We start from the raw sequence: 11,295 nt of genomic DNA, 5'->3' as shown, positions 1-11,295 counted from the left end.
TTTTGTCAGTTCTGCTCTGCCCAAGTCCAGGTGTGCATTCCTACAACAGCAAGATGGGGCTGTTTTGTGCTTAACTCAGACCAAAATGGCCATTTCTTACGGCTTGGATATCCAGATTGCCTCAGTATTTCAGGTTAGCAGGGGGCCTGTTCTACCTCTGAGTAAAGAGAAGAGAGCACTGGAATGCATATGTTCATTGGCACATCTATATACCAGACATGGAAAGCTCCCTGCCATGATATTCAAGAAGCTGGAAATGAGATGATAAAAGGTTTTTCATATATATAATATACATGTATGTACATGAAAAATATTGCTGTTAACTGATTAAACATTCTGCAAAATATAATTTACAAGCTTTTTATATTTCTTTTTGAGCACTCATCTCTACCAATGGCTAATAAATCCACTAAGTGAATGAATACCTTTCCCCCCTCCCCCAAAAAAAGTTATCTGGAAAATAAATTTGAACAACTGAATTAAATGCCTTTACTCATCTCTCCTATTTGTACTATTGTTCTTTATTAACAATTTTAAGATAGGTAAAATATAATGCTATAGTCTAGGCCATCTTTCCCCTCCCCATATTTCAAGTTCTAAGTTCCAATTCATTGACTTAAAAAAAAAGGGCAACCCCAAGAAACTGTCTTAGACATATTACTTATTTTTGTTATATAGCTGGCATTTTTATAGCAGTTTTATACACAAAGTTCACACAGGAACTCAAAATAGCATTCAAAGATCAAGTTAAATTTCATATTTTTGTAGACTGGTATCACTAAACTGGTATCACTTCACCTGTACTCCATGGAGAACTTAGGGCCCAGGAAAACCTTTCCCAATTATCTGATGCTCCTTTTCTTGTTTTGCTATAGGAGAAACCACCTAATACAGTGCTGCTTTTACTTTGCTGTTTTTCCTCTTATCATTCACTTTAGGTACTTACCTTCTCTGGTGATAGAGACAGGACTTCAAAGGGTGATGAGCAGCTGGAGGGGAGGGAGGGGTTGACATTGACTCAACCAGGAATAACTTATTAATAAAGAGTGAATACCAGGGACTGCTAGAAACACTGTCTGGTGAACCCTAGGGATAATAGGATAATCCTTCTCCAACCTGCCATGATTTATCAGTATAAATGGATTGAGAATTTTCTCAGCCAGAGAGAATATTCTGGAGAATAAGGGCCAGTGTAAGTTATGAGCTCATACATTTCTTTGTTATTTGAAAAACAAAAAAATTGTGATCATAAGATACCTAGGTTTCTGTATTAAAGTCTCTAGTCAGATTCTATAATTTATTTATATACATACACAAAATCTTATGACATTATATATAAAATTTTATATATCATATAATCTTATGAATTATAGATATAAAATATTGTTTTGATATTTAATCTCATAGACTAAATCTTAAAGGTATTATAATGTAATAGATTCTATTTTGATATTTAATATCATCTCCTGGACTAACTGTGAACAATGCTGACGTGAAGATGTGCACCATGCTGCAAAATACAAGTAGCGAGGTGGTGTAGAATATCAAGTGCCCAGCTTGGAATCAGAAAGACCCAGTTCAAACCTGCCTCAAACACTTAGAATTAGCTGGGTGACCATAAGCGGGTCATTTAATTTCCACCTGCCAATAACAGCTAACATTTATATAGCACTTATGTAAAGCTAAGTACTTTACAATTATCATCACATTTGATCCTCACATTATTATTGTCCCTATTTTAAAACACAGTACCTGGCTCAGAGCTATATAAATGTTAAGCTGTTGTTCTAAAAACTAATAGTTAGAATGTATTTTTAAAGTTTGCCAAACACATCTCATCTCAGTTGAGCCTTACCACAAACCTGTAAGGTTTGTGCTATTACCACCTTCATTTTACAGATGAGAAAACGGGAAATAGAGTGTCTGGGTCACACAATTAATTCATAAGGAAGATTTGAACATAGATAGGTCTTCTTGACTCCCAGCCCTGTACTCTTCTCACTGGGTCGCCTAGCTGCTATTTGCAAGCTTCGGTGCTCTTTAATGGCTGATTGGAATACGACAGCTTAATACAAAGTGCCCGTTCCTTGACACTTCTCAAAAATAACTTAACCATGCACCAGGCTGATGATAACTCAGGCAGAGCAGCATCTGGTGGCCAGTTCAGATACTACAGTCAGCTAAACTCCAGGCTGGGAAATTAAGACACCCACCACCTCCCTTTGGGGGCAAAGAGCACTGAAACGAAGCCAAACAGTGTCATGTTTTATTTTTTATTCAAGGGTCCTTCTGAACAATACAATACCAAAATTATAATTTTTCTATACATTAGACTTCAGGGCTTTAAGAAGGTCACAGTAAGATCTATAAAAAGAAAAAAACCCAAAAAATACAAGACAGCTAATTCAATCAAAAGTAACACAAAATCTTGTTAAATTAAGAATATAAATGCCTTTTGAAAACAAAATCAAATAGTTACTAAGAAATCTCACAATTATTTGAATTAAATTAATATAATTTAAGATTTTTTAAAAATCAGGTTTTTACAATCATCTTCAAGTTAAAATGTTGAGTTTTCTTCAAGCATTACTATTGTACATTCAGAAGTTGTTTACTTCATTTTTTATCCTCTATCCATGCATACTTTTCTATTCCCTTCAACGGTAACTTAATATCACCTTGATTTCATTTTAATATGAGGTAATAATTTTGTTAGCATTGAGAAAAAATATTTCCAATCATCTGAGTTCCACATATTTGAGTAAACTTTTTAAAAAAATAATCCAGACATCAAAGATAGTATCTCTTCAATTTATGTCCCCAGATGTGCTTTTAACCCAAACACAAATGCTTTCAGCTGTAGCTGATAAAAGGCATAACCTTGAAATAAAAAATTTTGACATCATGATAATTACAGCCATAATCAACATCATTTTAACGAGACCTGTACCATAAAGAAAAGCTTATTTGAAAAATTTTTATATTGACATAGCAGGATTTTTCAAAATGTACATTGTGGTCATAAAAGGAAAAGTTAAATTCTTAATCTACGTTATAGTAGTTCTTAAGAACAAATTACTTAAAAACTACATGTAGGCATTTTTATATAGTTGATAGTATTTCAGTGAAACGTGTTTTTTATTATTCTTTCATATTCTCTATTGGGGCAGCTAGTGGCTGAAATCACTGAAATCAAGAAAACCCGAGTTTAAATCTGGCACTGAGTAGCTGTGTGACCCTGGGCTTGACACTTAGTCCTGTTTACCTCAGTTTCCTATCTATAAAATGAGCTGGAGAAGAAAGTGGCAAAACACTGCAGTATCTTTTACCAAACCAAGAAAACGCCAAATGGGGTCACAAATCGACTGAAACTGAACTCTTCCCTCAACTGTCCTCTCAAAGGGATGATTTACCTGAAATTATAATTTCCTCTTCTTCTGTTTTACTCAGTGTACATCTAAGACTCAGCTTTAACCCTATATATTCACAAGAACTTACCCAATTGGGACTTCTTGGAAATAACAGCATCAGAAGATGCTACTGTAACTGTTACTGTATCATTTTCATGTATCTTTTCTGAATCTTCTTAAAAGCTACCAAGTTCCACTCATACTTTAGATCAAATATCTCCCTTAATCTTTTACTGATCTATGTAGTTATTATAGATCAATGTAACATCACCACTGTGGATCTAATAGCTAAAAAGATGGGGAGGAAGAGGGAAAGAGAAGTGGGTTTCCTAAAAGATGAATTCCTACTAAAATCTTGTACAAAGTAAATTTTAAAGGAAAAATTGTTAGGGTCAGTTGGAGCTTCTCTAATTTAATTAAGTAGATGAGGAAAATGAGGTCCAGAGGAAAGAAGGATTTCCCAAGGTCACACAGACTTAATGCTAGAACTAAAATTAGAAACCAGATCTCCTATAGAGAGTCCAATGGGCTATCTTACAATGGCAAATATTACCAATCTTCACAAAGGGGACATAGGGTTTAACTCCGCATGGAGGGGTGGATGTCTTTCAAATCATTTAGATTTAGAGTAAAGAAGGGATTTTAAAATTTCAAATGTTGCCAACTTCCTAAAAGAATTATCTGAGGCTTCATGAGTCTTGATTAGAATCTAGTTTTTTAAGTTCCACATTCAGTGCTCTTTCCACATAGTATGCTGCTTTTGCCTCAGATACTATCCCCTCTCCACCTTCCCCCAAATACACAGACAAGCTACAAGCCACAAGCCACATTTAGGAAGTCCAGAGAAGTCACTGTCACATTTTTCTTAATATACTTCTAATGTGTCCATACCTATTTAACAAGTCATAGCCACTCAAATACCATTGTTTTTCCTTAAAGGCTGTTTTAGGCCCAGATCCATTGAGGAAATAACACTGCTGTCAATCTGAGTAAAAAAAGAATCAAACCAATCCATATTGTTTGTCTTTTTAAAATTTATCTTTTCAACCCTCAGTGTTCCTTTTCTGTTCTTTACCATTAATGTGCATGAAAAGCATCAAAGTAGGAAAAAAAGTGATTTCATGTTAGTGGCTTACTGATGTACATAAACCCCTTTGAACCAAGTACTTAGTGCATCCAAAAAAAAAAATCAAAAAAAGGAAGAAATAGCATAATCAACACCTTAAACAAGTTATTTCAGAGATAAAAAATCATCATTGGGGAACCATCTTAGCTAAAATATCCCTGTTGTTTTTATGGCTGAACCAATTTTGCAATCAATGACTTTTAAAGCAACTGCATTTCTTTTAAGGTGTTTTTTTTTTCTTTTTAATGCGGTTAATCTATAGGTCTTCCTAGATCTGAAGATTGGTAATCCTCCCAAAAAAACTTGAGTTGATGACTTGCATAGCTAAAGTGGCCTGTACTAAGATTGTCCACACAGAACCATAAAAAATTATATAATCAATTAAAATATTATCAATGGAAGGGAATTTGGATACTATCTACTCCAACCTCTTATTTTAAAGAAATGGAAATCGAGGCCTACCCTGTTCAACATCTAAGAGTCAGGACCAGATATGTTACATAGCATGGCAAAATTCACCACCACCTTGAGACAGAATTATGATTTTTGTGAAGTATCAAAACACTTGTTCAATATTAAAATAATACTTTACATTGGGAAAATAGGCCTGAGTAAACTCTTTGGTATTACCATTATAATTTCCATAATACTGTGTTAGCAATACATCAGCACTAACAATTGTTGGTCATATGCAAGAATAATTATAAAGGATTTTAAGTATATTATATTTTATGGATGTTGAATAGTAAAGAGTATACACTGGAGTAGAAATGGATAAAGCTGGAGAAATGAATGAGCCAAACCCGATTTATGAGTTTTTCCTTTCAAATATTATAGGCACCAAATCAAACTGTGAAAAGTTATCACCTCTCTTACTTTCATACTTAAGTTTGATGTCTCTTGGATACAGTATTCTTGTCAATGTGCCAACAGAAAAAATTTCCTATTGGTTTTAGTAAAAAAAAAAAAAAATCTCAAATGACTCCTTCATATTAATTTATTTCTACCTACTATCTTGGTAATTCAAGAAATTTGCAACTTTACAAGGTAGCACGGGAATCTAACCCTATATGGTGGACCTAAATTTGGGGGAAAATTTGATTATAAAGCATTCCCATTTCTGACTAGAGATAGTCTTATTGTAAGCTAGAAACAAGGACAGGAGTGGCACCAAACTACTTCAGTATTTGTATTTTCCATGATACTTATGTATTTCATCAAACAAGAGACTAAAATGTCACTCTTGCCCAAACCAAAGAACTTCTAGAATACATACAGGTCATCACATTCTTGAGGTATATAATGTAGTGCTGCCAGGAAATTGCTATAAGAAGCTTCAAAGAGGAAAAAAAAAACTTCAAATACGGTTTAATGCTTCAAAGTCTTCTGTATGCTTTGCTCTGGTAGCCAACTAAAGTGCTTATGTTTTTGGAAGTCCAATGGATCCTGGATTCACTTCCTACTGGCTCCTTTTGCCTCTAGTGATCTCAATGCAGGGAAGACCCTGGGACATTTTATTCACATTAAGAGGTAGAAAACACAGAAGTGTATGTTTTAACCCTCAGTGTTTGAGAACTAAAGAAATCAACTAAAATGTGAAAAATGTGTTTAAACTCTAAGTCCATTTGGCTTTGTTTGAAAATTTCTATCAAACAGATATGTTTTGCTTTTATGGAAGAGCTGGTTTAATTCAATGTATTTATAGTCACAAGAAATTATTGAAATATCAGTGATTGACTGCATAAACCAAAAAAGCAACATTTTCTTAAATATCTCAGTTAACACAAATCTGGACTGCTTATGATCAAGAAATGAAAGGTAATTCCCAGGAATTGGAGGGAGAAGGGAAAGGAGAAAAGAAAATACTTCCAGTGGGCAGGGCATTGATTGAGGTTTGAAAAGATGAGCTATGCAACTGCCTTATCTATTTTATTTTTAGTTTAACTATAATACCCTTAAGGAATTAAGGAGAATGAAAATAATCTCTAATCAAGTGCCAAGTAAGAAAGACAAAAGAGCAAAAGGGAGGGAGTGGTGCTGAAAGGGAAAGGGAGATATAGAGAATTAAATCTGTTGAACAGTTAACTCAATATTTAAAAAGTGAAGTGGAATTCTTATGCCCTTGTTCAATCTGGACAAGTTTTTTCAGTACATTTTACTTTCCTATTTACAAAAAGAAAATTATAAAAAATGTAGTCAAATTCATAGAAATGGGTGGAATCAGTTTTCCTTCATTTCATGCAATCTAAAGATTGTCACTTAGTATTACCAAAGCAGGGGGTTACCATACTGCTTTCATCTCACTTTTATGCCCTTTTTTTGCCTCCAGAATAATTGATGCTAGAAATTCTGCAAGGAATTTTGATAGGGATGGGGGTGAAGCAGTCAGCAAAGGGTTTAAGAAAGCGGAGGTTATGAAGAGCAGGTGTCAAATGTCAAATGCTGAATAGTCAGACTTATTCTTCCATTTTCCATTTTCAGCCCCAAAAGGCAATGTGGTAGGGTGTGTGGTAGGAAAATAAAAGTTTTGTGAGAACAAGTTATTGAACTTTAGCAAATATGGCCACCTGGGAAAAACAAACAAACCCAACACGTGACAAATTTACACTTAACTGACATATGATTCTCTTTCCCTGTAGGGAAAAAAGGAGCCAATTTCTGCTCTAATAAAACTTGTTTTTTAAAAAAGAGATAAGGAGGAAACAACAAAATTTTCTTGCCTAAGGTGTCCTTTGTCAATGCTTTCCCTGTTGGAAATCTTTATTCCACTGTCCCTTGTTTCCCTGTCAGTATGGCTAAGCTAGTTCACTGAAAAAGCTGAGAATGAACAAGCATATCTATATTTTTCTTTAGTTGTCATCAACCTGTTCTGCTGACATTGTCAAATAATGAATGGGCAGTCTGTGTGGTCTCTAGTATGTGAATGGTATAATGATCTTTAAGTCCTGTGTAGAAAAAAAAAATTCCCTTGTATAAAAGTAAATAGGAAAACTGAAATTCCCAGGAAATAAAAGAGATAGAGAAAGTATAGGGTTATTCCCTTTCCCATTCTGTGGTTGGATTAGAAAACAAGAGCATTAGCATCCTGCTATAGCAGGAAGATGAAACTGGAAGACAATTTCCTTGCCTTGTGAAACTGCTGTATTTGTAAATCTGCTTATGCAGGAAGAAAAAGATCTAAAATAAGCTATCCATGAGGAAAAAAAGTGAAAAAATAAGATTTTCCTTCAAAGTCCAGGTTGTAAGGAGTTAAGTAATAATAAAGTTGGATAAATAAACATACACCAATCTGGTACTAAACATTTACTTTTTTTGTTTGTTTTCTGTTTTCCACATAATGTGCCCATACATTTGTATAAGCATGCATACATATACAACTACACAGACAGTAATCACTTCTCTGTCCCCTGCCAACACACAATTATGATACGCATTATGCCTTTTCTACTATATTCCTTTGACCAATTATTTTTTTTTCCAACAGGAAAAGTTACAAATATTGCCTCTGATTTGCCAAGAGCATGTTTACTTGGTCAAAACGTGTGGGCTTGACAGTTCAGAAGAAATATCTAAGACATCATAAGCGTTCTCTGCACCATTTGCCCATTCAGTATGTGGACCCCAAAATGTCTTTTGCCTATAGTAAAAAACATTCTAAGCTCCCACTTCCTAATACAAATTCAGTAAAATGTGGAGTTCAGTTGCATCAATAATCTGGTCAAGTTTTGAACTATTAAAGGAATATGACAAGAGAGAGGACCGAATAGCACCAGAGCAGGGCATACCTAATAAATACCGGGAAATCCATGCAGTATTATATGAATGCCAACTTTGGGGGGACATAGGAAGTAATATTATAATATCAATGACCTATTGCTGATTTAAGATAGTGATTGTCCATCAAACATTCAGCTAACTTAATCTCCTTCCCCAATCTCTAACCTCACTAAGTACCAGCAAGAACTTGGAATATCAAATTTGCTCTATATGATATAATTATTGCTCTGGGGTAGATGACATCTGTAAAAGAGTGAGAAGCTGAGTTACTAACTCTCCAGTAAAGTTGTTTAATCTGTCATACATTTCTGTCTTTTTAGCACAAAAATGGAGGGAATAGGTTCTTATCTCCTAAATTTGATAATGAAACTATTTATATACATTTTGGCCCCTGACTTCACAGTGCAAAGAATGAGAGACAGAAGAGGAAGAAAATAAAGAGAAAGTCCTGACCACCACACACTTTTGTTATAGCAATATGCTTCCATTTAAGAGATTCCACTTTTTAGAGAATGAAAATTATTCATTATCTACCCATATTGGTGGCCCTGATTCTATACCTAACAATTCTAGAAGGCTTATAAATCTTTTTTATGAAAATTTTGTTTGGCTGGTTTTAATAAGTGAATAAATCCAGATGTAAAAGAGAGATGACCTTACTAGGAATCTCTCAAACAATCCAGGTTGGATTTGCCTTTTTTCTTTTTAATCACATATAAAATGGCTGGGGTAAGAAGTCCATATTTTGGGAAACACTTATCTAAAATAACTTATAGATAGACCTTTCCCCTGACAATGCTGACTGGCAAAGATAACATTTGAATGGCGAAGTTGTAATATTACAGATACTGCATTCAAGATAGATGTGATTCAATTAAATTTCAATTTCAAAAACATTTGTTGTATCTAGTGTGTCCAGGGTACTGTGTTAGGCACTTTAACTGCATTGTCTTTGAGTAAGAGACAAATAGGGCAGAGGACAATTATTTTAAAAATAGTGTCTTCGATGCTATTCTACAGGATCGGAGTGTTGCCAATAGTGTGTGCATTAAAATATTCCAGTATTTCCATGGTCCATTACCCCTTCTTATTGGCTTTGAGACATGAATAGTGCTATGCGTTCTTCCATAGGGTACAGGCCATGTCAAAGGGAGTTGTTTTCCTGACTTTTTAAAGTGACTGTTTCCCTGATTTTTTAAAGTAATGAAATCTAGGTCAAAAGAATACCAAGGACCCCAATGAAGAGAATGTTTGGGGTGGAAGAGAAATCAGCACAAGCCATCCCATCCACCTTCCCTTGGAGGATGGGAGAGAAGTTACAGATGATTCTGTTTTCGACCAGGTAGAGTAACCTGGGTACCTGAATCACTGCCCAGCTTCCAAATTAGCAGCATCAATAAACGATTCTCCACTGCGTGACAATTTCTGTAAAAAAGGAGCAGATAGGCAATAGAGGAACCTTAGAGCCCTGAGTTAGACATAGCAGCAAAAGAAACGTCACTTTTCACCCAACAGGCCTGGGCGCCTGAGGCGAGCCCCCCCCCCAAACCCTTGTGTTCCTTGCCCTTCGTGCCTCCTCGGGGCGACCCCAGGAATACTTGGCGCCACGGAACCCCTGCCTGGGCAGAACGAGCCTGCCGATCCCAGACAAGAATTCCATCTGGCTTCAAGTCCTGTTCCTCCAGGGAGAGACCCGCTTCTCTTTTAGAACACCCTCCGTCGTCTTCTTCTTTTCCGCCTGCTCTGCTTTTCTCCTCTCCTCCTTGGCTTCCTTGTATCGCCACTTGGGGATCTGCAAATGGGTGTTATCTTTTGCTCCACTCTTCTTCTTCACTCTTTCTGGCTGAAAAGTGGGAGTGGGGGCCTTGTTGATTCGGACTTTGGGAATGACAAAGCCCGGCCTCACGCTGCTCCTCCTCAACAAGTGCAGGGGTAAGACGCTGGCCTTCCGAGGGGCCACCGAGCCCCCCCGGGGGGCTGCAGAGGGAGAGGGCTGGAGACTCCCTCTCCTGTCTGTATTTGGGGGTGCCTCCTCAACCTGGGAGTTCTGAGAAAGCTTCTCAGGGCTGCTGCCCCTCTTGTGATTATGGACCTCGCCAGTGTTCTGGTGCCGGAGGATCTCCTGCACCGCAAGCCGCCTCTTCCCGATGCAGGGAGGGCTCTCGGGGCACACAGTCTTGCAGGCAATTGCCACGGCTGGGCTGTGGAGACTCGTGGTCATTCGAACCATGTGGTCGAGGACCCCACCATCTTCAGGGCCTTGAACATAGCGAGAAGACAAGAGTGACCGAAAGCACTCACTGAGCCTCTGTAAACAGCTCTTGGGTTCGGCTGGTTTGACAAGAACATCCTTTCCTACGGCCAGTCTGGCTTATACTGTTCACTGAATTGCTGAGGACAGGGCCTGTCCAATAGTCTCTGGATGACGCAGACAGCCTCAAACCTTCCTGTATAAGATGCCCATTCCTGTGCAGTCATCCTTTTGCTGGGATCAGTTGCATGGACATCTGCTCCTGAAAAATGAAACAAAAATAAGTATGGTTGTATTCCACAGGAACTCTTCCCCACTCCTTACTCAAAAAAATAGAACATAGATAAATGAAAAGGAATTGAATTTAAAATGTATAACAACTCATTGTATACTTCAAGTGTCTCATTTTGAGGCAGGATAGAGAATCTAATTCCCAACTATAGGTATCCTGTATTATTATCATAGTCACCAACAACTATGAATAGAAATCAAACTTCTACTTACATTCTATTTGATGCTTTGTCTTTCTGAATTCTATTCTTACTAATCAGGAATATGGAGTGTATATTTGTGTATAAAAACTTTTTCTTGTTTTTCAAGTTCCCTCGAAATCTGCTTCAAGAATAATTTCTAATTATGATATTAATTGATGGTAAGTTAAAAGATATTTCTAAAGTATTTGGAAACAGTTTTTGCCTAAATAGGTTATATATTTCCCTTGACATATGATT

The 11,295-nt window shown here is 36.5% G+C and overlaps 1 protein-coding gene across 1 annotated transcript in view; it reads right to left on the bottom strand.

Annotated features, from left to right (window-relative positions):
- Positions 1-2,259: 2,259 nt before the first annotated feature.
- Positions 2,260-11,295, bottom strand: part of ANKRD33B (ankyrin repeat domain 33B) — a 98,930-nt gene continuing 89,894 nt past the window's right edge. The window contains 2 exon segments of the mRNA XM_051969852.1: positions 2,260-10,671; positions 10,674-10,826. Of these exon segments, the coding sequence (XP_051825812.1) occupies positions 9,980-10,671; positions 10,674-10,826 (845 nt within the window). The 3' untranslated portion in view covers positions 2,260-9,979.

This window comes from Antechinus flavipes, chromosome 1 (genome assembly GCF_016432865.1).
Source record: "Antechinus flavipes isolate AdamAnt ecotype Samford, QLD, Australia chromosome 1, AdamAnt_v2, whole genome shotgun sequence".
NCBI classification, from domain to species: domain Eukaryota; kingdom Metazoa; phylum Chordata; class Mammalia; order Dasyuromorphia; family Dasyuridae; genus Antechinus; species Antechinus flavipes.
This window is presented reverse-complemented; position numbering and strand designations above follow the sequence as displayed.